The 27,441-nt window shown below is 32.3% G+C and overlaps 1 protein-coding gene across 3 annotated transcripts; it reads right to left on the reverse strand.

Annotated features, from left to right (window-relative positions):
• Window positions 1-771: 771 nt before the first annotated feature.
• LOC132708556 (trehalase) lies at window positions 772-27,332 on the reverse strand. 3 transcript variants are annotated; one of them, XM_060680925.1, is made up of 5 exons: window positions 27,237-27,332; window positions 8,537-9,456; window positions 7,924-8,474; window positions 4,850-5,094; window positions 772-3,693 (listed from the first exon to the last, which is right to left on the reverse strand). In XM_060680925.1, the coding sequence occupies exons 2-5, from the start codon at window positions 9,414-9,416 to the stop codon at window positions 3,582-3,584; spliced, it is 1,788 nt and encodes a 595-aa protein (XP_060536908.1). In that variant the 5' UTR covers window positions 9,417-9,456; window positions 27,237-27,332; the 3' UTR covers window positions 772-3,581. The 3 variants fall into 3 exon arrangements, with proteins under 3 accessions (XP_060536908.1, XP_060536906.1, XP_060536907.1); XM_060680923.1 differs by lacking the exon at window positions 27,237-27,332 and adding an exon at window positions 9,689-10,094 and having other exon boundaries at window positions 773-3,693; XM_060680924.1 differs by lacking the exons at window positions 772-3,693; window positions 27,237-27,332 and adding exons at window positions 4,318-4,771; window positions 9,689-10,092 and having other exon boundaries at window positions 4,845-5,094.
• Between the last annotated feature and the right edge of the window lie 109 nt (window positions 27,333-27,441).

The raw sequence follows: 27,441 nt of genomic DNA on the forward strand, positions 1-27,441 counted from the left end.
TTGGGTTTACGTAAAAGACATTTATAAAAAAAATGTAATTGTTCAAAAAATCGATGTCTTTTGAGAATGGGAGTTAACAATTGAAGGTTGTTACTGATGAATTTAATCGCTTATAGATCCTCAATTTAAATGCAGTTTTTTTTACAACAATAATCGACGAAATCAAATACGAATTATGGTTATGGCGTCATGGATAACAAACACATTCGGTAAGCATCCATCCGATACAATTTACCCCTGTAAATGCGTACATAAACGGATTAATATCTGATTTAATCGGAAATGCAACATTGGGAGGCCGCATTTATGCTAAAATCATTTTTCTCTATGGGATTGATTTAAGCCCTTTAATGTAAGAGCTTTGCATATGGCTTATTCAATGCCCGATAATTTTAATCAAACGAGGAACCGTCAATCAGACTAACAGCACGATTTTGAGCCTTATGGCAAGCAGCGTTTGAAACACAAAATTTCTTTCCGTAATAAACGTTTAAAAAATATTAATCATAAAAACAGCAATCGAGATTCTAATACACCGATAATTAATGATGATGACCTTTGGCCTCTAAAGTTACATAACTGTAGTTAATTAATTAACCGCAGAATAATTACGATCGTTATTTTAAAACTCTTTACCCGCGTAATGAGTTTTGTTGGAAATAAAAATCCGTATATTATAATTATACGGCTGCAAAATGCAGTTATAAATATCAATTTTAAGGATAAGGCAGAGGTAAAAAAAAACGATTATAAAATATATTGAATATATTTAAAAACCACAAAAATACAAATTGGTCTAATATGTATAGTTGAGGGAAAGTGTACGGTAGAAATTTGTTTTACCATTTCATAAATATCACAAGTTTATTTTTAAAATACTAACAGCGTCCACGAAGTTGTTATTTTTTGGAGGCTTTGGTATAATAAACTCTAAAAAAGAGACAAAGGTTCGAAAATACATACTCGGTTCCCAAAATACTTAATTTTTGTTTAATTCGGCCGCGGATTTACCCAGCAAATAAACACTGTTATTTGCTGTACAAATCCGCCAAATTTGATCACACGGCAAACGTGTATTTTTTTTTTTTTTGGAACCAAATGTAACAACGAAGGGGCATCCGAATTATCGTCTATCTAAAAAAAGAGCAATCGAGATTCTAAAAGGAGATCGGGAACGACAAAAATCTAAACTGGTATATAAATAAATAAATTTATCTAGGGAATTATCTACAGTTTGTCTTTTTTTGTCACCACCGACAATTAATTCTAACATTCATAATACGTGGTAATTAAGAAATTGAGCATGCAAAGATGATAGTATACATAACCGATTTTCGAAATCAATCCAAGAGCGATGCGTTTGAAAAAATTGTAGCTATGAGGCTAAAAAAACACACCAGGGACCCGATTCTTAAAATTGGGGAACGGATGTTCTTTTTTTCTCGCTATTACTTAGAATTATAAAAGGTCACCTACGAAAGCACTTCCCCAGGTTCAAGAATCCGGGAACAGAACTGGCTTAAAATTTTGCTCGGCGAAAACGAAACAACTTTAATAATTAATTTAAAACAATATATAAGCGAGAGCAAGAAAGAGAGAGATGGGATGAAAGCGATAGAGAGGAGAGAGGGGGACGTGGGAATGTGTGTGTGTGTGAGAGAGAGAGAGATAGAGAGGATGATGGAGATTCGTCGTGCAAAGTTGCCGGATTTATACAGGGTGTTCTTTTAGATATGTAGTCAATTCTTCTTTAAGAGATTTTACGGTAAAAATTGTATATGCAGATGGGTCAGTAAGGCTCATTTGGGCTCAAACAACTTAAGATTAATTCCAGTGGCGTCCTGTATTTGCATTTGTGCTTAGTATGAAAAAATAATTAACATATCAGTGGCGTATCTTTTTATGAACAATTTTCTTTTAGAGTTTATTTTTTTTGTAAAATAAATGACTTAGAACTTTATTTTGACCTCGGAAACCAAAGCGCATTTTTAGATTTTTGTTGATTCCGGAAAAAAAACACAAAAAAGTCAGCGGCGTTTTTTTTAAATGGAAGTTTACTTTTAAATTTTGTTTTTTTATCAAAAAAAAAACTTTAGAACTTTATATTGATATCGATAACTAAAGCAATATACGAACAAACCCAACGAGCCTAAATATTTGCATTTTTGATTAGATGCTAAAAAATAAAAAAAAATGTCAGTGGCGCATTTTTTCAAATTTATTTTTTATAAAAGAAATGGGGTTCAATTTTTATTTGGCCCCTAAATGCAAAGCACATTTTTGCATTTTTGCTTAGTCCGGAAAAAATACAAAAAATGCCAGTGGCGTATTTTTTTAATGGACATTTACTTTAAAAGTTTGTTTGTTATAAAAAAAAAAGTTTTAGAATTTTATTTTGATCTCTAAAACCACGAGATGCGAAAACACCCAAAAAATCAAACATTTTCGTGACGTATTTTTTTTTGAATATTTGTTTTTAAAGTTTTTTTTTAAGTTTTCGAAAACCAAAGATACAAAAAGTCCGAAGGTCAAAATATTTGCATTTTTTGCTTATTTACTGAAAAATAAGAAATTATCAATGGTGTAATTTTTAAAATTTGTTTTATTTAAAAAAGCACTTATTTGCATTTTTACTTAGCCCGGAAAAATACAACAAATGTCAGTGGAGTATTTTTTTTTTATGAAAATTTGCTTTTAAAGTTTGTTATAAAAAGAACGTTTTAGAATTTTATTTTGATCGCTAAAACCACAGCGAGATACGAAAAACCCCAAGAAGCTGCATTTTTACTTAGTTCGTAAAAAAATACAAAAAATCAAACATTTTCGTGACGTATTTTTTGATGAATCTTTATTTAAAGTTTGTTTTTCGAAAACCAAAGATACAAAAAGCTCCAGGGTCAAAATATTTGCATTTTCGCGTGGGAAAAATTTTAACAACGGAAAACGTCAGTGGAGTTTTTTTTTGGGAAAATTTACTTTTAAAGTTTGACGCTGTTCACATTTTTCGAATTTAATAGTCAAAAAATTTGTGGTTTTGGAGTAATTTGAGCTTGTAGATAGTAAACGAAGGATCGAGCCCTTTTTATAATATGAGCAGAACATTCTAGTATATACTTTTTGGACACCCGTACTTGAAAAAACACCCCGTATATTATTTAGGTCGGTTCTGCCATGTTACGTATATATTTATTAGCAACGGAAATTTTCCTACTACTACTTGGTACGCGATACAAAATCGGGAACACACCGAAATTGAAGCGCCTATTAGGCCAGTTCTTATTCTAGAATATAATCTGCGAATTATTTAATTAAAATGTTGCGCTACAATTTGTTTGTGCCCTTTTAAGAGCACTCGCTTGGAGCGTGGTCCATAAACGTTATCCGACGAACAATAAAATGATCTCATACCCTGTATACCTTCGGCTATTTCGACCGTCGCACGACTCGAGTAAAACGGCGTTGGTAACAACCCATCAAAGTGACGTCCAACGTAGATAATTTGATAAGATCACACATGGATATAGTATGGCACACGTAAGATTTAACCATTGGCGTTGATGACGTCGTTGTCTAGTGTCGACTTACCTCGCCGTTTTGCTTTGAATATTGCGAAGTTCCGTGTATTTGGCACTCGACGGTCTTCTCTTGTCCATCAGAGAACTGTATTGTGTTCTGCGCTTGTACAGGTATATGCTGAGAACAAAACACGATTATTATTAGTGACAGCGCAGTTTCGAAACGCGATAGTTATCCCATACGGCGATGATACGGTCAAATTAACCCGCGAAATCCCACTGTCAATTCTAAAATCGCCTACGAAAACAGACGTGAGCGACACAGGTGGGGAATTTCATACGACCACCGTATATTTATATAAAGCGCGTTTTATGGTCCGAAAAAATTAGTACGCCTGAGTGGTTCGGTCGGTAAAATAGCACGAATTACAGGCCGGACACGTTCATATATGACAGTTAAGTGACATTCGTAGTCTGGCGGAATGAAAAACGCAGACGCGTATTGAGCCACTTAAGCTAAATTTATAATTTCCGCGAACACATTCGACACTAAAAGGCGTTTCGAGATTGTAGATATAATAAATACCGCGGTCCATTGTTGCTAGACAGATAATTTTACAATAAAAACCAACAACCGGTATAATTGCATCGGCGTATTTCAAGGGCGCGTTCGATAATGGTTAGTTAGTTATTTGACCATATCTTTCACCGTATATTCTGTATATATATATATATATATATATATATATATATATATATATATATATATATATATATATATATATATATATGTGTGTATAATTGGTTATTCGAACAAAAACTCCAACCGCGTGTTACACATTTTTGCCACACTCAAAGAGGATAAACATATTGGGTTACGGTTTAGTTTTTTTTTCTCCATTTATTAATTCAAACATCGCTAAGCACTACTACAAAAATCACTAACACTACTCGGTTATCGATAACAACAGCATGCCCCTAGGAAACAAACATGCCCACACGCTAGCAGGTACCCTTTTCATTTACACTTCGTTAAAACAAAATCGTTATAAATTACATCACATTTTGAATAATACTACTACATCGCTACCAAAAAGATTCTCTTAAAAAAAGGAACTGATCAATACTTTAGATGGAATCGAAATCTTACGCCCTGAGCCACACGAATAAAAATAACATACTCGTGTCCCACAGTTGTTTTTTAATATCACACACAATTTGAACGTCCGTTTTGGTGTATCCCAAAATATATGACTCTGAAACAAACGAAATGCAATAATTAATATCCCACGCCGTCGTTTGAACAACCCCGTAACCGGATACACGTACCTCACCCTATAAATCCAGTTGATAAGGTCACCAATAAAACTATCAGCGCGGCTGTAATTGAATTAATACTGGAAGATTGAACTCGGAGATTTTGTACCACAGACGATGTTGTTACAGGCGGATCTTCCACGGTAAGCCTGTCCGAATATCTGTGTAAGAGATCCAACACAACTCCATTACTCCAACCGAAACCCAATTGAACCTCATATTCGCCTCCAGTACCGTATCCACCGAAGACGGTCACATCGTACTGAAATAAATTACCATTCCTTGATAACAATAGCGAAACATTTTGTTAGGCTATTAAGCCCGCTTAAGCCTTTTACTGCATAATCCCGAAAGTGAAATAAAATGCCTTATCTTTATTTTTGATTTAATTGTTTGGAAACGTGATTTCACAAATTCGCGTTTTACTGCCCCGACGAACGAAACTGAATATGCAAAAAATTAAAGTACTGTCTAATTAAACTATGTACCACGCAAAAAAAAACTACACGAATTGCTATGACATAGCGTATTTTATGATCCAAAATAAAAATTTTAACTATTAAAATGAATTATTATAATTAGTTAAAGTCAGCTAATCAAAAAGTGCTGTCAAAATTTACACTTTGCAAAATACCTAAAACGCGGGTCCTTATAATGACATATTTACGTAACGGGGAGCCAATTTAGTTTCTTAATTTCTGTAACAACCGGGCTTTTCTATCACGTGCTTACGTATTAAACAAAAATCGGCAACGCCATTAAAAAGGCGAAAGTACAAAATATTTTTGCACAACAAAGTTACACAAACCGTTCGCAAGATTGGTTTACAAAAACTGAACCGGTCACATACAAACTGCACCGGTAATGTAAAATAAAGGTATCTCTCTTCTATAGAACACTTGCACTAACGCTTAGCAGGAAACTGACGACTAATCATGCAAATATTTCACTCGAAGTTCAAAAAACTCGAATCGAACATTACGTATCCTGTATAAATTATTATTAGCCTTGACAATTTCGATTTATGTAATACGATTTATTTTTCCACTCCGTCGGGGCGTTTTAATTTAAATTTCAAGCGACAGAAAAAAAGATCTGCAAATCACCACATCGGCGAGTATGGGACCTAGTTTTTTACAGACGTTCTCTTTTCGCATGTCGTTGCCGTTTCAAAATCCATTTTGACCATGAAAATAATGCACGTTCGGCAACGAAAAAAGTCACTTCCACTGCAGAAAAAATCTAGGACCGAACGATAGGAAGGAACTGTGTGCCAAGGTCGCTTTTTATAGGTTCTGCAAACTGCTGGTACCGTATTCTCCTACTCGAGCGGAATGAAAGACCTCGTTTGAGCGACTTGCGGGTAATGGCCGAAAAGGTAGATGGTTCCGAGGACAATTTGAAGGCGTTGGAGGAAAACAATACACGTTTTCGCCAGTTTTCGCTCATTAACTACAGATCGAGAACAATGACCCCACACGTTCAAATTTACGCTTGATTATTCCTGGTCGATTAATAAAATAGTAACTCAAACCTTATATCATTTTCGCGGGTGGTTGGTGAAAGTCAACTCAAAATTTTGTTGTGTCATTTGGTTCCAGATCCAATTATTATTTGCATATCGATTTGCTCCATTATATAAAAAAATATTGGTAATAAAATTTTCTAGAAAAAGAAAAAAAAAACTGGACCAAATAATGCAATAATACCTGTACAAACTTAAAAAAAAACTTTTTTCTACTCCCATCTGTAAAATACCGAATTACATACCGATCTAGCGTGCGGGAAGCGCCACTTTACCACGTCAGTTTCGTTTCCCACTGATCCGAGCCACTTCGGACATTTTCGGGATTTTATCGCACGGGTTTGGGAGCAATCGGATGTTTTCGGAGATATTTCCCACGCTTTGAATTTTGACGTTTACATTCGTGTTGTTTTGCGAAAATGTATCCACAAACTAACGGTCGTAGAAAAAGTATAATATGCAAAACGTTCGGTAAACTCTTTAAGTCACTCGTTTATTAAACACTCGCTCCGCTCGTGTCAAATAAACTCGTGAGTCAAATGCCGTTTACCGCACTTGTTGCATAACATACTAATAAGACTGTAATTTGAAAACGAAAAATTTAGCGAACATAATTTTTAACTCCTATGATACGTGGTAAAAATATTCACATCTAACATTCATGGATTTTTGCAAAACTTTATTTAAAAAAGTATAAATTGAATTTCAAACATAAAAATCCTTAGATCTAGCCGAATTATCCAACTTTGGTGGGTCATATAGACCACCTAAAATTATCTCAAAACAAAACAAACTAAAATACCACAACTCTTATTTACAAAGTAGTTATATAATACTAGAGGAAAATATAATGAAAACAAATATTCATATGGGTTTTCACAAAAAAAGGAAATGTTTGGGTTCTCAAAATCATCATCTGCTGTTGGCCCCACACGCTCTTCATGTGAAGTAGAAGCTCATATCCACCTGCTGGTCGGTGTCACTTATCGAACAATACCCGGGGCCTACTAACTTTGAGAAAACGATGGATTTTGAGCTTTGTAGTTAATAATCTTTTGGCAGTTAATTCTTTTGTTACTCGCTTTGTACCCATCAGACAGGTCATGTTAATCAAGTGCAGTAAACTGACTTACCGGCAGGAAAAAAAATATGAAGAATACTTAAAATATTTTTATAAGCATATATTATCATCAGTACTTACATTTTACCATATATCGACTAAAACTGCAAATGCACCAACCACTTAAATGCAGCAATCACATTGCTTTTTTTCCTAATAACTGAGCCATGCAGAGCATATTTTCGAAAATCTAAGAACTGTACGTTTTATATTAAATAATTAAGTTAAAAAATCTAACGTCCGTCATTCTTATTCGATAATGAAAAAAACTATAACGAGAAGATTTCGTCTCTATAATACAGACAAGAATAGAGAGAAAAAATATATACACATACAAAAAAGATCTCGTTTGCCTTATTGCACGGTCCGTAAAAGTGACGAAAACGTCACAATGGAGAATTTTAATGGATCTTTAAGACGTAAAGGAATTAAAAAAATCGACTCACCTTCTCGTACATATTACCCGACTCTTTGAAAGCCTTGTAGTTCGACCTGATCCACGTTTCAGCAATTTCGTAAGCTAGTCTTGAAGCGTATTCATCGCCAGCGTTGCTCAATCCCACTATCATGATGTGCTCAACGGGAGGCCAAGCGTTGGGATAATCCCACTGCTCACCGGTATGTTCCACGGAATTCGGGACCCCTCCGGGATACATAATATTCTTATTTTGCAGATACTTCAAAACGCTCTTGATAATTCTATCTTTCTCGGTCATGTTGTAACAGCCGGTCCACAAAGGCGTTACGTTGGAAATGTAATAATAATCCCTTTTGATGGAATTATCGAGATCGTAGTCCAACCATGATCCGATTTCGTCGTGCCACAACACAGCGGTAGTAGCGATCATCCATTCTTGAGCGAGATCGCGATAGTACTTGGTCTTTTCAGCATTTCCCACTAGAGCGTTGAATTCGGATAACAACATCGCGTTCCAATAGATCATCGCGTTTAAATCGACGGGCACTATGGACCTTGTTTTAATGTGCGTTAAATTTCCTGCGAACAAAAAAATAAAACAATGTACATTTTTTTACGGATCAAAGAATTACGCGCCATACCTTTGTTAGTAGCGTTCGCTATGAACCATCTGCTAGCAAAATCCCAACCAGATTCGGCGGCCGCTTTAATTTCCGAATAATATTCTTCTTTCTGACTGTCTTCTTTAAATATGTGAGCGCTTTCGACGTCTTCCGAATACGATTCAGGTCTTGGACCTGACGATTTATCGCCGTATACACCCAAAGTGTAATTTTTCCCGTCGACGTTAATTACTTTCGTGTGATTGGTCATCCAATAATCGAACTCCTTCTCCATGGTCAACAAATTAGATTCAATAAAATCTTGGTCATGCGTAAAATCGTAGTACAGTTTAATCATAGGAACTAATAGCGGAGGCTGAGACCTTGCCAAATAGTAAATCCTTCCTCCGTTCGGAATATGGCCGTAGTTTTCGACGATGTATAAGAAATTTTCGAGCATGCCTTTGGCGGTGTGGTGCATTTCCGACAACAAAAGGCCTTGGATGATCCAATAACTGTCCCAGTAGTAAAACTCGCGAAACCTTCCGCCTGGTACGATAACGGGATTAGGTACCCAGATGATACTATAATGGTCCTGGTTTAATTGGACGTCTTTTTTCATTTTCCTCCCCAACGTCTTCCATATATCGTTCAATTTTTTCCCCCATAATTTGAACTCGTCGTCTTGGATGCGATCGAGAAACTTCGGATGCGAAACCCAGTCGCTGGGGTCCCAATCTTCGAATTCCTGACCTTCCGGCTCAAAATGCTGCTGTACGAATTCCTTCACTTCCACTTGTGTAGGTTTTCTGTCTTTGTAATCGGCCATGAATAAATCGAATTTTTGAAGGGTCTCGTTTGGTGAATAACGAAGTTTCATGTCGACGAATTTTTTCGAATCCGGATGAATTTTCGCCATTTGTATAGTGTGCAGTAGCGGACCGTGACAGTAGATGTTACTGCAACACCAAGAAAATCCGCGATCAGTCTGGCGGTAAGCCAGGCGATTTATGTAGGTGGATAATAAAACGCGAACACCCTTAGCCGCGCGACAAAACTATAATTAGACGAGACGTAAAACACGGTCATTTACATTTAACGAAATAAAAATAACAACCGACGACCAACATATCGAACGCTGTTATTTGGTTACGCGAAAAGGTCGAAAAATGAACGACTTAAGTCACTTACCTAAAACACGTCGGCGCCGGTACATCTTGGGTCGAAGAAGTTCGCCAAAACGTTACCAGAACCACCGCACAAAAACTAATATTCCGTACGCTAGCGTTTCTCAACGTCATTGTCTCAGAGTTATATTTTATAAAAGTCTAAGTCAAGTAGCCCGACTCTTTTATCGCGACAACCAAAAAAAAAAAATTATTTGCGGTACAATCTACGGTGAACACTCCCGTATTTTCATTCCTACGGACAAACGAAAGTGTTAAAATATTAAAAAATATTTAAAAAAATCAAAGTCGACTCGCGAATTAACTAACACGAGCGTAAAGTACGAATCGCGCGGCAACCATGCTCAATCGACTCGAAAACTTTGCTTTGACTGACTGAAAACGACTCGCGCTGTAGAATAACTAAGCAGGTGATATTATTGTGCAAGCACTGACGTACTACTCGACGTGACGTAGTGACAAGCCCACTTTTCTGATTGGCCGACTCAAGACGCTGCCCAGGTTCATTTTAACCTTATCCTTTTACTTCGTCAAAGGCTTTGTGACGTGTGCACATTTCTTGCAAGCTATAACACCATTTTGCTGCACTACGAGATTACGTAACGTTTCCAAATGTTATTTAATCACTTGTTGGGGAAACACCTTATCTCCCCCACCCCAATCATTTGAACTAAAAATTCAACGCAACGTTTAAATTATACTTGTGCACATTAAAATTAAATAAAAAGGCCACTTATAAATATAAAGTTAAAAAAATCGCCAAAACGACAAAATCGAAATAATCTAAAATCACCCTAACTATTTGGATAAATATGACAGCGAAATTCGGCTTTAAATGCCACAGTAATTAATAAATTCTTAATTCCTATTTAAAGCACAAGCATAAAATTTAATGTAAGTGCAAAACATACACATTGTTGTCTTTATGAAAAGAAAAAAACTCCGTTGATCACTTCCAATTTGAAATAAACAAAATCATGATCGAACTATTAAAAATTAAGACATGGAAATTTCATTTTCACATAAAATATTGATTTAACCACTGCACCATCTGATTTTGTCTATAAGTTATAGGAGATATGTATGTGCGTGACCTGACGTAAAGTAACACAGCAATTTCTAAGTAACGTCGGACGACGAGTCTGAAGTCACATATAAGACAACCCGGTCAAATTAAGGTCGTTCCTATTAGGTAGGTCGTACGATGAAAATGGTACAATTTCGCGTAATACAAAAATATTCGAACCAATTGAAAATTAAAAGTTTGTAACGTATAAAAAGTTATCAGACAGTTGAAGTTGGTCCACTAATAGGCGATCCAACGGCATTTTTGATGCAGCAAAGGCGTGATACTTTTTACATAAAAAGGAAGCACCTATATCTGTGATTTGGTCCTACACCAATCAAACCAAAGCAATGTATATCGCATTTAAACCCGCCTTTAATGTTACACTTACGTATTTATCTTATATTGTCACTTTTAATTTTGAGTTTGTATAATTATTACTTAAATCTAAATGTAACTTTATAAAAATGTTTGCATAGAAAAACTAGACTGCTGTGTCATTTAAAACAAATGTGAGATGGGACAAATAAATTATCAACATTGTATTAAAAATTTTAATTCAATGCAAAAATTGAAAATTTTATATGGATAAAATTATATTCAGAATGACGTAAAAACATATCGTGAAAGTTTAAGCGATATTAATTTATTTACAATATTTTTACACATTAGTAATATTAATGTATAAAGAATCGTAAATAAATAATTTTGAATAGTAAAGTAACATAATTGTTATTTTTAAAATTATTTTTAGTAATGATATAATAATTTTCGATGATGTGGAATACCATTTTGAGCCATCGAGTGGAAAAAAATTGTGAACAATGATTAACTTTATAAAAAAATATTTAGGAACTTTTTTTTGTAGAGCATTCAATTCCGTTTAAAACTCAACATTGTTTTATTTTGTATACTGAGTTGTTTCTTAATTAAAAAAACTATTAATTTTTAATTTTTAAGCCCTGAAATGATACCTCTCTGGATTAATATTAAGGGCTCAAACTTTCAGGATATTTTTGTGACTATTCTGAACGATTTTATACTTATCTTTTTCATAAAACAAATTAGTCGATTTTTTTAAATTAGTTTTGGGTTAATTGTTAGTTTTTGGTAGGACCAATCTATTGTTTACGCAGAAACGATTTTGTAAATTTATCCCAGAGAAGTATTTTTTTTTGAAATTTTATTTAAAAATAAGCATGTGATTTTATGACATATTAATAATTTATTCTAAACACTTTGGAGCAGTAATATTAATAGCTCAAACTTTCAAAATATATTTTTTGTCGTTCTGAACGATTTTATCGTTATATTTTTCATAAAACAAATTAGTCTATTTTTTTTAAATTAGTTTAGGTTAGTTGTTGGTTGGCTCAGTCTATTGTTTATGCGGAAACGATTTTTAAACACCATAACAATGTAGCGCTTATCTAAGAAAAGTTTTTTTTGTAATAATGTAATATAATATAATATGTTAATAATTAATTCTAGATACTTTGGGGCACTAACATAACCGATTTCCAAAACATTTTGCACAAATTGTTGCTCCTGGATTAATTTCCGACCAAAAAGAACCTTTTTTTAATCATTTTGAATAATTAAGAGTATAAATAAAATGAGTGGAATCACCTTTCCTTCAGAAGTATTATTAAAACCTGTTTTATGAAACGCATCAGGAAGAGCGACATGGACTGGGCAGGACTGGTTGCACCGAATACGAAACCTTATTGTTTAAGTAATAATTAAATGCATGCGACTTTTTATATACGCAGTTAATTCAAGCAAATTTTCAGATGAAAATAGATTTTATTCCTTGGTTTTCCGAACGTAAATAGGACAACGGTAACATCCACTAATTGCGGCTGACATGCAGCCCAAAAATTAATTAGCTTCAAACTACAAACATTTCAGAACCTGTTATGTAACGGATTTTGGATTTTCCCTTTATTAATAGTTCGAATAGAAAATCATATAGAAAATATGACCGCCAATTTCCAACGAGGTTATTAGATTGACTCCACAGTATCACGCATCAGTTGTTTAGATCGGCATGGGTCGCAATTTTCTATTGTCTTGTTTATTAGCTTGATGTAATAATGCGTATTTTTTTAATTTTCACGTGATCAATGTATTTTCGATGTATTAGTAAAATAAATACCACCAGTCACCGGTAAATTAAAATGTAGATAGTTCCCCTGATCATTGACCAACTAATATTCAAAAAATTTAGATTAAATAACTGATCTGATATACTTTACTATGAATTACCGGAATAGACTTTAACCTCATGTGTGTCACGATTTTTTGGAAATTCGACTCGTTGCGAAAAATAAACAGGATATTGATAACATCGGCTCAAAGATCAATCACTTTTTTTGATTTGTTCGGTCAAAACAATAAAATAAGTGCTTCGATTTGCAAAATGTGTTGAAATAGTGGTCACAATTGTGAATAAAATAAAAATGGTACAATGCGAAATAAATTATTTGGTTCTAAAATAAAAAAATAGATCCGTTTAATTTTTTCTTTAATAATAAATAACATTTTTATGAAATGTACTAACCGGTAAAATAAAAATGAAACCTTGCGAATAAAAGAATTTAATGCATCAATTATCATGACCTCGCGTGGCGTTTTTTTTTTTACTGCAAAGGATCGAACTTACTGTGGTTACTATTGAGGAAATAAAATAATGACCGTTCAGTTTAAACCTGTTCCACATAATACGAAATTAAAGAATTTATGCACATAATTGCTGCAATCGTTTTATGCTATTCCTGCAACAATCACGTGAAATTTTTATACATCTATAACTGACTGCCACACCCATCAAAGAAAGAGTCGACATATTTATGACCATTAGAAAATACTACAAAACCAAAACAAATGCGACGCTAGCCAAATTTACGATAAAAATATGCGTATGTATATGTATATTTTTTTATTTTTATAACATAACGACAAAGCGTGTTACAAAAACCAATACGAAAGTTCAAGGACGGAAGAGTAAAGTGCCCAGACAAAAATCATTAACATTATCTGTGCCATTTCTTTTTATTTCCACTAAAATAATTAAGCAAATTAGCAACAATAAAATTTCGAGATGGAAATGTTTTCAAAGTCACTCGGAAGAAATTTACTTTATTTAAATAACAACTGTACACACTGGCTAATCATATTTAATTTGTAAATTTTTATGCATTAACATGTAAGACTCGCGTTCCACGTAAAGCATTGAAATTTATGTTATCGAAAATTGTGGCATACGGAGAAGAAAAATTAAAATAGCCATTGGTAATTTTTTCATGCATGGGTTTTGGTTGGATTTTACTACATGATCGCATCGCATGGGATTTTTTAAGATTAGATGTGTACACAGGGTGGGTTGAAATATATGAAATGACAGTTTAGCTAACAATAATACATACAAAAAAAAAGCGAAATGAGATATTTCTTAAAATGAAATCCGTAAACTTCTTTGTTTGCTTACAATACTTTAAAAAATAATATTCTATGTACTTTATATTATTATGAATTCCATACAAATCGGTTGAGTAATTAACCTCCCCGTGGTTAAACAATAGGATAAAATGGAATTTGCTTAGGTATCCTACAGGTATCAAAATTTAAAGAGCTGGCCTGAGAAATGATTTATTTATAAAACCAAATTTATCGATTTTATTATTTCCCTTTAATTAAAAATATATATATACAAAGTTGTAGAATTCAAAATGAATTTCTTTAGAATTGTCCAAATATTAAACTACTATTATGTATTATCATTGAAATTTTAAATAAAACACCCGGTATTTTTATGGATTTTTAGATTCAAAATCAAGTGAAAACAGGAATTTCCGCAATTTAAAATCTTTCAAAATTATTTACACCCTGTAGAAGAAAAAATGCGTTCCAAGGAATTGTATTTCGGGCACTACAACCTTTGTATGTGATTTCTTGTTGTAAAATTTGTAAATAAATGTGCTACGAAAGAAATACTAAAAACAAACTATTTAGTTTTTCTGGAAGATTTCTAGTTCATCGCTAATAATTTTATTTTATTTTATCCTAATTAACTGACCTTTACTAGTATAAAAGTTACCCGTACAAAGTGGAATATATGCTATTTAAATTATCAATTTTTTAAAGAAAATTTAAAATTTACAGTCACATTTTTACACACACACGCACAATTATAAGTTCTACAACAATCCTGAATTTTGAAATATTTGTAACACTTTTTCATTTGCAATTCGATCGATCACAGTTATTTTAAAACTGGTGCCAAAATCTGGAATATATAGCTTCTCATTTCATTTCCATAAGCACCAAAAAGATTAATATCAATTAATTACGCCGCAGACCGATTCAATAGTTAAGATTTTGATCAAATTCATGAAGTATGAAATATATATTTTACAATGTATATATATAAAGTCATATGATGAGATTTCGTCAAAAAGTAGGCGTGTATCCAGCACATCACCTGAACTGCGAATAATAAAAAAACCTTCCGTGACGTTGAATGTATAAATATACCAAATCGTGTGTGTTGACGCTTTTGAAATTTACATCAATACGTCAGCAACAAATTTTGTCAAGGGGTCTATTATGCTGAGCAACGCTTACGGGTCTGTTTAATTATGTGGCAATAGTTGTTTCTTTTTAGATAATATATTTTCTAATATATTACGCAAGGATTAAATACAACTTCACTGGCAAGGTTAAAAAAGCATTTTTTATCTTACACTATGTGGGTGAATCCTTTATCCATTGTATTATACATAGCATTAAAAAATCATTCACAAAACCTTGTTTTTGAAACACTGTAGGCTTTATCTAAACTGTATTGCAAGGGAAAAATGCTCAAACCTTTAACCATTAAGATTTCTTCTATTTTCGAAATTGCTTAAAAAATGAAGAAATTAATTTTTATTTCGAAAGAGGTACGATGCAGTTATATAGGAAGGAAGACGTCACTTCTATGATAGAGCACCTCCATTTACGTCGGCAAATTTTTTATATTATAAAACTGAAGTTCTACGATTAGGACAATGTTCAAGTACAAAGAAACAGTGGAGATAATCGTAAGTTAGTTTCCAGATTTATTTAGTTTGTAAGGAAAAGCATGGTACATAACATAACTTCAGTCATTTAATTTGTGCCATAAAACAACGAACTAAATTGTATTTTTGATCTTATTTTAAGCCTTTTATGCTAAAAATTCAAAAATATCCTTTAAACAAAGATAAATAGTTTGTGATGTAATATACAGAGTTGCATTAAATTAATTTTAAATGGTGTAACTTTGTTATTTTTCATTCTTTCGAAATTAATCCAAAACGATATATATATATATATATATATATATATATATATATATATATATATATATATATATATATATATAAATTCGAAGAAATCCTGAATTTCAAGATGTTAACTTTTCAAAAGAAAAGAGGAATTTCAGACATATTAATTTTGCCTTTTCCAGCTTTTAACAAGTTTAACAAACGTTTGAGTCAGAGTGTTAAAAATTTCGTAATTTTAAGTACAGGAAATAGTACTATTCGACGCATTAACTTCCTGAGAGTTTATCACTAACATTTTGTAATGCATATTAATGGCGTGTGCGAAGATATCATTAACCTATTGTTGAAAATCGGAAGGAAATTGGAAATTACAACGCTTATGACTTTATGCAAAAATTGTTTTTGCGATGTCGTTTGTAACCCAGTGAAAAATATACAATTTCAATTTTTAAAAATTCACTTAGTTTTAAAGCGGGATTTTGTTTAGTACGACTAAATATTTTAGTTTATACAAGCTGGTGCTCTAGATCTTTCCATATATTTTTGTATGTTTTCCATAGGGTCATCTACAATTCATAGGAATAAAACTACAAATACGTTTCATTTTTTTATCAACTAATTTTTGATTGAAATAATAAAAAAAAGCAATTACATGTGTTTTATTTCAAAGTTCTAATTTCTAATATCTTATTCGGCGGTTTTAGAAATAATTTTAAATTCCTTGAACATATATCAAGCTTTAGTTGTGTTTGCTTTGTTGGAACTGACATTTGAAAAAGAAAATGTAGCCATTTACTGTTTCATATCATTTACTGGTACATCAGATAAAATATGAAATTATTACATGTGTTCTAATAACCAATACAGCTATAAAAACCTGTTAAAAGTTGTTAATACTTCTGATCAATTTTTTGCAAATTTTTGCAGTTATAGGTGCAGAAGCACACGGAAACACCTTAGGGAAGGAAGTAATAAGGAATTAAAATTTTTATGGACAAAAGTAAATGACATTAATCCTATATCGTAATATTATTAGCTAGGTAGGTATATGCTTGAATTATGGATAAGTATATGTTTTATTAAAATAGCATGTTTTAATTCATTTTTGATTATTCAAATTGTATATTTCGCCGTTCAAGGAAATTAAAATCAATGTAATGTTATATTATTAAATTAAGATTAATTATAGTAGTGCCTATTTAAAATTGTGCAATTGTTTTTTTATTAGGAATATAATATTCATTGTATCAAAATCCTGTTCTCCCACGTAAGTTTCAAAACAAATACTTAGACTTAATTAACACTATTTTGCAATTACAACTAGATTAGAACTTTTGTGTCGGTGTGTCACTGAAACCTAATAATGTGGTTAGTAAAATTGTTAAACAGTGTTTCCTTGCTTCCGTATTGTTTTTGCCTTTTTTAAAGTTAGTTTTATTTAAATATTACTATTTTTCATGATTATTCTATTATAAATTGTCGAATTACACTATTTATTGTTGCGCAACTCGTTCGAATGGGCCGTAAAATTCTTAAAATTTATCCGTTGCATAACAGTCTTTAAATAAATTCGGCGAACAAACAACATAATAAAAATACTAAAAAAATAGGAAGTTCCAGGACCACCGCTTCTGCAGTATCATTATTCCCATCATTATTTTTTTAAACTTAAGCCCGATTTCCAAGAATGGGAAACGTTAAGTCAAGTTATTGGAGAACCGCAATATGGCTGCGTGTTTGACGTCACGTATGATGATATTGATAGACCGATAGTACAAGTTAGCGAAAAGCAATGATGCCATATGAGTTCCTGTTGGGTTTGCTTGACGGTGTTTGAAACCAAAGGTAAAAATAAGGAGCTGACTCCTTGTTAAAAAAAGTTGTTTGTTATATAAACCATTCAGGAAATATCGCGCTACAAATTTGGCGGGAAAATAATGTTTTAATTTTTTTTATTAAAAACGAAAATAAATAGAGCAATAAAATCTTACGAATGCGTCACTACTATAAAAATGCACAAGTTTTTCCTTAAATTTAGTTAAGAAGAATGACAGGGTGGTCTAATTCAATCCCCTCAACTCATAAAAAAAATATTTACGAAAAATTGAAGAACGTGTGTTTTTATAATACTAATACTTCGGTAAAATTTTATTGTTCTATTTCCGGTTTTAAGACGCAAAATAAAAACATTTTTGTAGACTCAAAAAGAATCGCCCCTTTAAGTTTTTCAAATTTGTTTTCAGACATGCTGTATTAACTAAAAGAATATGAGGAGAAAATGTGACAACATCGTCAAATGTTTTGAAATTATTGTAGTGTGTGCGTTGAAACACGTTTTCAGAATCCGCCGACACGCGTTCAAAAGTATCACTTCCATATGGTTGCTGGTAATCTTTACATAATGAATCATCCATGTCTGGTATATTCGGTTATCTCTAAATTTATCAGCTTTCACTGTATTGTTTGATTCCTAACAAAACGGTAACAATTTAACTATCCATAGACCTAAATTTATTTATTTTTATTTTTAAAAAAATTTCAAAAAATTACGATATGTCCCACAATGCCTCCTACAGAGGTAAAAGCAGTAAAAAAGTGTTTTTTTCAGCAAAGTGTTTAAGATATCAAAAGACCTGATTTGGGGGGGGGGGGGGGTACAGATCTGATATTTCATACAGGGGCGTCGCTAAAGGGCGTGGCCTTATTTTATTGTCCAAAATCCAATTTCTAAACTACTTAAACAATTTGCCCTAAAAAAGGAACTCTTGTTTAAAGTAAAAAAAATACTATTAACGGGGATTACAAATTATTTAAAGTAATTTAAATTATTGTTTTAGATATAATAAAGTAAAGATATTTTTTTCTTGGAGCTTGTATGAATGTATCAAAGACAAGGTGGGTTAAATATCATTCATTTCTAACAACTAAGAACTAACCAAAACTAACGCTATTTTTTAATATTTTAAATTTACCCTAGAAATTAGCGTAACATTTTTTCGAAGCACCCACCATAGTATACCGTGAAATTCTCAGCCAAATTGGAATATTAGTGATAATTGGAATAGCAAATGCCCAAAATATTCAATTAAAGCAAGAATTTCGCGCTGGTTGAGTTTAACAAACATTTTTTTGCAAATTTGACAATTCGTCGTTTCCGGAAATATAAGGTGAAGAAACCAAAAACCATTTAAATATGAATATAACATCAAATTTATTTGTTTTGGTAAATCTACGTCACTATTTGTTCCATAGTTTCGTAGTCTTTGACAAAATACATTTTGAGAACAAGAAAGGTAGTCTAAGAAATTCACTACTTGACATAAGTTTCCAATTTATATAAATACTTCTCTCTCAAAAATACTTTTAACTCCATATCTTATTTTGCATTAAATCGTTACCGATCTTGTAAAAAAATTGATTACAAACCTCAAATCAAATAAAGAAAAACCGCATGAAATTAAACAATTAAAAAACCGCAGAAACTTAAATGGAAACAAATTACCAGAAAAAACTGCACTTTGCTCGCTAGTGGGTATTTTATTAGTCTAAACGTGACGTAATGTCACCGGAAAAGGTTTTGCGAGGGGCGTGTTCGACACACCCACGATATGTAACAGTTTTATATTTTGCATCATCAATACCGTACGAATTATCAAATCTGACACATCAAAAGTTTGTTTATTTTATTTAAGCGTTTCGTTAGAAGCATTATTTTCGGAATTACCGCGATATGATTTATTTAATCGTCTAACGGATCATGACGCACTGATTTTGTACTGACCTGTCACACCATTTGCGTCATCTAATTCCAAAGTTTAGAGAATAATACAAAATTTTGTAAAATTTGCTAATATATTTATGAATATTGCAAGAATTTTTAGAGTACGAACCAAAACTAACGAAAACACAACTGTGTTGCGAGTATTCTGATAGGGATTATTCGATTTTTTTTTGTGGTAAATAGATAAAGTTGAGAGAATAAGAGAGTTGTAAATTTCACCGACACCGTATCTTTTATAAGATATTGACTAATTTTAAAAAGAGTTGGATGGTACTTATTCTAAATTTGTAGATGACTCGCGTTTTTGAGAGCTTAATTCTATTACTAATTAATATTATTATTAAAATAGAGTTACTGGAAATAACTTATATTAAAATTGATTATAGTTGTTATTTACAAAATGAATGAACATTTTCAAAAGAGACCTAATATCTTGTGAATTCCGAATGAAATTCACGGAATACGTTGAAATTGAAGAAACCATATTATTGGTACTTTAGGACTATCAACAATATTCTATTATATAAACTTTTAAACTAACCAATTTGCAATAATTTTATAATTTTTCCCAAAGTGAAAACTGTAGTGAACAATCAGAATTATATTTCAAGATTTGTTTGTTGTTCACTTTGTGTAGTATTATTCAATAGGGATCGGCTGTTCAAAAACTATTCATTTTTGTATTCGATATTAGTTTTAAATTATTTATGAGAGCGTTTTTAAATAATTTATATTTAGGTATTGTTATGATAAGTTTAAATGTTCACAATAATAATAATAATAATGTTTTATATTTAAATAAATAAATAAATAATGCCTTCATTTAAAACAGTGACAACACAAAAAACACAAAAACTAAAAATGCACATGGTTTTACTGTTACCCAGTGTTTTATGTTATATGTTTATATTATTCTACCACTTCATGGCATTGTAACTAAAACACCTCTTAAATAGAGCTGTCACAAAACTTGAGTTTTATATCCTTACTTAAAACGTATTTATGCAAATATAGTGAATTATGTTTGTAATATGATTTTTGCAATATTTTATTAACATGATTTTAACAAAACTTCTGGATTCCTCCTGCGTCGGTTTTTGCTTAGTCGAAATTGCTGACGTATCGGCAATCATCCTGTTGGTTTCTTCAGAGCTTGACTGAAACGCCCTAAAGTCTCTAAAATCCAAACCAGACATCGTGATCCTAAAAGTAGATGAAGGAAATGCTACGGTAGTCATGGACACAAATGAACATCAGGAAAAGATTCAAGATATTCTTACAGCCGGATCACATCGTCAACTTAAAAAAAGATCCTACGCCATCTATGGATCGCAACCTTAAATCTGTTATTAAGGCTTCTTCTCTATCAGACTCCGTGAAAAAATCTGTTACCTCTCAGGATTCTAGAATTCCTCGTCTCTACGGACTTCCAAAGATTCGCAAACCAGGATTACCCCTTCGACCTATTCTCAGCACCATTGGTTCTCCAACATATTCTCTAGCAAAATATCTAGCTTCCTTATTAAAACCCTTTACAGGGAAAACTGACAGTTTCATACTTAATTCCTTTCACTTAATTGAACAATTAAAAAGCATTACATTAGATAAACAAGATAATCTAGTTAGTTTCGACGTAGAATCCCTCTTTACCAAAGTTCCTATTGCTGAAACTCTCGACATCATTTCAGATATATTAAAATCCGAGAATCTGGAACCAAACCTTCTCACCTTAAATGAAAAATTCTTATCGGGAACATATTTTTCTTATAACGGTCAAATTTTTGAAAAAACGTCGGAAACAGCTATGGATTTTCCACTGTCACCAGTCATCGCGAATATATATACGGAAGCCTTTGAGAAGAAAGCTCTCGACACCTTTCATCTAAAACCAAAATTCTGGAAACGCTACGTCGATGATACTTTTGTTATTTGGCCTCATGGTCAAGATACCCTAGTAGATTTTCTTAGACATTTAAACTCGATACACCCTAACATACGTTTTACCATTGAGTTGGAAGCTAATAATAACCTGCCATTCTTAGAAATTCTTATCAATAGAAAATCAGACCTAACATTGTGTCATTGTGTTTAACAGACCGACAACTTAATGCATGGTCACATCACCATCCGGCCCAAAAATCATCGGTTATCAACTCTCTTGTTTCCAGAGCCGTAAAACTATCTCAGCCCGAGTCACTGAAAACAGAATTAAAACACCTTACCTCTGCTCTTCTCTCTAATAATTTCTACAGTAAAGATATTAAACGTTCCATCAAAAAATACACTTCACCACAACCTTCCAATAGCAATGAGGCCGAAAGCAATCCTACACTTGCCACTGTGGTCCTTCCTTACATTCAAAACATCACTGACCACATATCAAAAGTTCTAAAGAAGTATAACGTCAAAACCAGATTTACCACTTGTCCAAAAATGTCTCAACATCTGCGGTCCGTCAAAGAGAAAATTCCATTTGAGACGCCAGGAGTTTACAGCATGCCATGCATATGCGGCAAAGAATACATTGGAGAGACCGGACGAAAAATATCAACTAGGCTCAAAGAACACGAAAGAGCCTTACGACTAAGACAAATGAACTTATCAGCTGTTGCCGAACACACTCATCAAACTGGGCATAAAATTTTATTTGATAAAACTAAAATTCTTGCATGTAATCAGTTCTTCTACCAACGAAAAATCCGAGAGTTTATAGAAATCTATAAACAACCTAACCATCTTAACCGCGACTCAGGTCTCTACCTGTCACCAATTTGGGAATCAGTCATCCGAGACGGTGTTAGCGCCCCCCTCAAACAATATATATGCAGGTACAGAGTATAATACGAGCCAGTTTCAGTCAAGCTCTGAAGAAGCCAACAGGATGATTGGCGAAAAATCAGCTAGTTCGACTAAGCAATAACCGACGCAGGAGGAATCCAGAAGTTTTGTAAAAACATTACAGTGGCCTATGGAAGTTTCTTTGAAAAATTTGATTAACATGATTATTAAACCGCAAACAACAACCTATAAGAAACAACAGCTAAATCCATCAAAACAAAATACCCCTCAAAATCGTCAGCGTACTACTGGCTGCTACAATCAATTCAATTTCAGTTACAGTATATAACTTTATATACACCCTATAAAATACATGCCAAAAAGTTAAAACATTCTCATTGAAAATTAATTAAACATAATTTTTAATGGGTCGAGCATGAATGTATGATCTGTCTTGACGAAGCAGCCACTACGAGTCCAATGGTGTGCCAGGAATTAAAAAAAAGTTCTAGGTCGTACAATGTTGCCAGAACTGTTTTGAATTGTTTCTTGAAAAAAAAAAAGAACCGCGAAAACAGAAATCGTCTAATTCTAATAAAAGAGTAAAATAACCGCAAAACTGTCAAATATGCTGTAGATTCAAAAACCAATAACAACAATATGTCGAATGGAGAGAGAAAATAGAAATTCAATAAATGTATTAGAATAAAGTACGATGATGCGAGTGCAATAAATATTTTCTCTGCTAACTGGGCGCTCAGTTGAGTTCCGAATAACGCTGACTGAAAACAATAGACTCTCAGAGTAAAATTTTTGTAATCATCCCCTATAAAACTACTGAGAGTTATAAAACGACAATCGATTTCGACTTAGAGTCAGAAGAAAAGGATCTAAGATTGGATATGAGATTTTCGTTCGGCTTTATGTGAGATCAGTAATCAAAACGGCATGGAACGAGACCAAATCCGATATATTTATATAAACCAGCTTGCAATATGGTCGCGAGCAAAAATCGAACGAATCTCGTTATTTTTTTGCCAACGCAATGACATTTTTCTCTTTGTACTACTATCTATGTGCTATTAAATTTTAATATCTTTACAAATAGAATATAAAAACCCGCAGAGCCAGATTATTGAATTAAAATCAAAATTGGCAATCAAAATTCCATTGTTCATTTCAAGGTCTTATAAATAAAAAATTTCTGATTTTTTAAGTCAGAAATCAAAACCGTACTTAATAAACAAAAATTTAATTTTAAAAAGTTAAGTTTTTATCGACAAAATGTCAATGTTGGAGTAGTAACAAATTTTATCAAAAAGTCTGTAGGTGTGAGTACACTTTCATTCTTCTTAATAAAAAAAGGTCTTTTACTTCAATGCAAATTTGAATGAATCAGTTTTATTACAATCAAGAAAAAATCTAAAAATCAAATGCTTCTAAAATGTTATTAAATTTTTATGGAACAAACCAAAATAAAATAATAAAATTACCTCTGGAAACCACCAGAAGTAAACCAATATTATATTTTATATTGAAACCATCGTTGATGTTAATATCGAAAAATCTCATTTAAAATGTACCAATATTCTTTTTTTTTACGACTTTATAAAACCGTAAAAATGTTACTGGTTCCAACGTTTTGAAAATCTGCGGCATAGCTATTTTCGTGGTACAACAAAACTGAAATATTTCGAATTCTCGCAAGTTATTCATAGATATTTTTCTAATTTAACTATCACGTTAATGGCAAATGCAAAAGATGGGGTTTATAACTTTTGAATACCGTAATAAGCGTTTTCTCGGAAAAATTTGGTATTAAAAGCAAAGATTTAATTGGCATGTAATTATAATTGTAGTTGCGAAGCATTATGTTTAAATCGGTTAATTAGCATTCTTTTATTATTACCTCATACAATAATTATTCTGCGCTAAGGTCGATCGATGTAATTTGTGGTTAAATATGTAAAAAACACCTACACATACAACAAACAACGTTAAGACGAATCTATAAAAGAAAATCTAAATTGGTATGACAAAATAAATAGTATCAAAAATGTATTTAATCTTAAATTTCGACTAGTAATTTTTTGCTTTACAAATTCTCTAATTTCTCTATATTTTTTTTATATTTTTATATTTTATATTTAATTATTAACTTGCCGTTCTCATATATTAATTTTTGTACACATTTTATTTTCCAAATATAATCAAAATAATTTGTTAATTACCGCTCAAACGGCTAAATATAAAATGGCTTTAGTTAATTTTTATGAAATTTTGTACCCGCGTGTTTTTAATTTATGTATTTGAAAAAAAAATTATTGAGTGAACAATATTAATTATATTTTACTTTTTCTTAAAATTGAAAAGTGTGATTGTAAGACGTTTCGAAAAATGTACTGCCTTCATCAGAAGGCTGGAAGGTGAATATTTAAAGAAAAAAGAATAAATAATAATTTTATTTTAACAGGTTTACAATGAATTTAAGAATAATTTAACCTTAATATTAAAAAATAATATGAAGAATTGGTTAACTTTTGCACTGAAAACGTATACACAGAATGTGAATAAAAAGTATTATTATTAATATAATATGCAAGCTAAGTTATTAAGCTTAAAACAAATTAATAAGCCGGAGAATAAAACAAAATCTATAACCTGGAAAATACCAACAGGAACATTTTAGGAGCAGCCTTAGACGGTATCCGGAGGCTATTTTTCAAGTTAATCTCCTCGTTTTGGAGAAATATGCTTTCTTGAAGTTTCGAGGCGGGTTTTGACAAATATATCTTTTAAACTCGAGCGAGCACCTTGTATTATGAACTACCCCAATCGGAGGATCTATTTAATCAGTCTTGTTCAAGGTAAACTAACTAGAATCCCTTTTTCTGTCTCTAATTAATGTGCGCCTCAGTCGAGAGTAATCTTCAAAATCCACCCCCGCAGAATAAGATGTATAACGGATCACTAATATGCACTATCGTCATATTTTAAAAATTCAAACGACAATTTTTATTTCAATTTAAAAATCAAGTTCTATTATGTACCAACAACAGAGAAATTATAAAATCTTTTGACACTACATATAAAAAACAGAGCATTCATTAGCTAATTGACACAACTCTTATTTTGAAAAAATTTAATTCATTAAGTTAAATAAGTTTTAATAACAAAGTAGAAAGCAACATTGATAATTTCTCAATCAACATTAAAAAGCTACTTTTTGTGTACGGACAAATTCCTAAAACTAATCACCCAAATAAACTGAAATTCCTTATGCTGATTGGTTCTAAATAAATCAAAACTTCAAATAAATAAATTTAAAAAAAAGGCAAAGGTACTTATGTGCGTTCTGAATTTGATTAGGTGTAAAATAGATCACGCGCCAAATGAAATTTTAAGTAAAAGGGTACCTAATAGATGACTCATTCGTTGCTAATTTTAATTACTGACACCCACACGAATGACTTTTCCATTTTACATCAATTTTTCGAAATTAACACCTCCACCTACCATATTAACTATCCACTCGATACAAAGATTAAGATGGAAACATCGCACACAGAAACAAATTCCTACCATAGCTATACACCAGCAAATTGTCAAGGATCGGAAAATTAATTCGAGAATATCATTAAATTACGTTAAATTAACATAAAGGAGCATGATTAATATCTTAGTATGTAGCATTTAATAATTGGATTACTCGTCAAGCTAATTATTTCAAATATATCTTGGAACAAAGATACGTTGCTTTGATCTTATGTTCAATTTGAGCGTTGTAGTGGCTTAGAATATACTTTTCTATAGGGGGCAACCTTAGGGACCAATGTTAGATCTATCTGCTTCTGTCAAGCTTTGGGGCATTAAATTTAATATCTAGATATTTTTGACTCAGCGCAAAATATGTCGTAAATACAAAATTAGGATGTCGCATCCTTTTTTCTCCAGCATAATCATAATAGATCACAAAACGTCGTAAAATAAACCAGGACCAATTTGCTTTAACCTTTCGATCCCTTCGTTGACCTTTCGTGAAATCATTGGCGTAGGAACATTTTTAAAACTGGCGAAAACTCGTTTTCAACGATTGCCCGAACGGCTTTACCATTGAAAGAATTTTATTTTAAATGTTCAATAAGCGAAACTCATTCGAATGGTCCCGCCTTGTGTTGTTACCTGTACCTAACTAAAAACACATTTACCAAAAAAAAAAAAAAAACGTCTACTGCCGTTTAAAGGAAATAAATTTCACAAAAAATGAGAGATGATTAAAAAATCGAAATTCAGAAACAACATCTGGGAGACTCCAATGGAAATTGCGATCATTCCGGCTTAAATAGACGCAAAAAATATAAAAAATAATCAAGCAGAGAACGCGTACCGTTCAGTGCGCCACTGGAAACCCTTGATTTGTTTGTCGTAAGACAATATTATTATTAATTTGCTGAAGTGCCAGAGACAACCTAAAAGTGTATCTAAAAATAACATGCCTCAATTTTAATATTTTAGACTGCCGACAATTGTCTTTATAAGAAGAGGGTACAGAATAATTGGTCCATGCTACTCAAAAGCACAAAAGGACGGCAACGGATTAAAATGTCATCGTACTTGCCTTTAAAAAATCGATCGTCACTTTTAACCAATACCAATAATTTCTAACCCGCTTCTATACTACGATGTGGACATCTGCTTCGTGCTGAGGAGAATGTAACGGATTGCGGATGTGGTTAATTATTTGGCAAATTGTTTTTAGGGTACGATTTTTGTGAACGTCAACGTTAAAATATCCAATTTGTTAATATTGTACGTGTTACAGC

Source organism: Cylas formicarius, unplaced genomic scaffold (assembly GCF_029955315.1).
Source record: "Cylas formicarius isolate icCylForm1 unplaced genomic scaffold, icCylForm1.1 PGA_scaffold_12__32_contigs__length_19106922, whole genome shotgun sequence".
NCBI lineage: Eukaryota > Metazoa > Arthropoda > Insecta > Coleoptera > Brentidae > Cylas > Cylas formicarius.

What these genes read in the sequence shown, in the direction of transcription:
- LOC132708556 (XM_060680923.1), bottom strand. Translation starts at nt 9,798, where the DNA reads ATGACGTTGAGAAACGCTAGCGTACGGAATATTAGTTTTTGTGCGGTG. An exon ending in CCGGCGCCGACGTGTTTTAG is followed by an intron (nt 9,457 to 9,688) that starts GTAAGTGACTTA and finishes TTGGTGTTGCAG; the next exon opens with TAACATCTACTGTCACGGTC. An exon ending in TTATCAACTGGATTTATAGG is followed by an intron (nt 3,694 to 4,849) that starts GTGAGGTACGTG and finishes TTTTGTTCTCAG; the next exon opens with CATATACCTGTACAAGCGCA.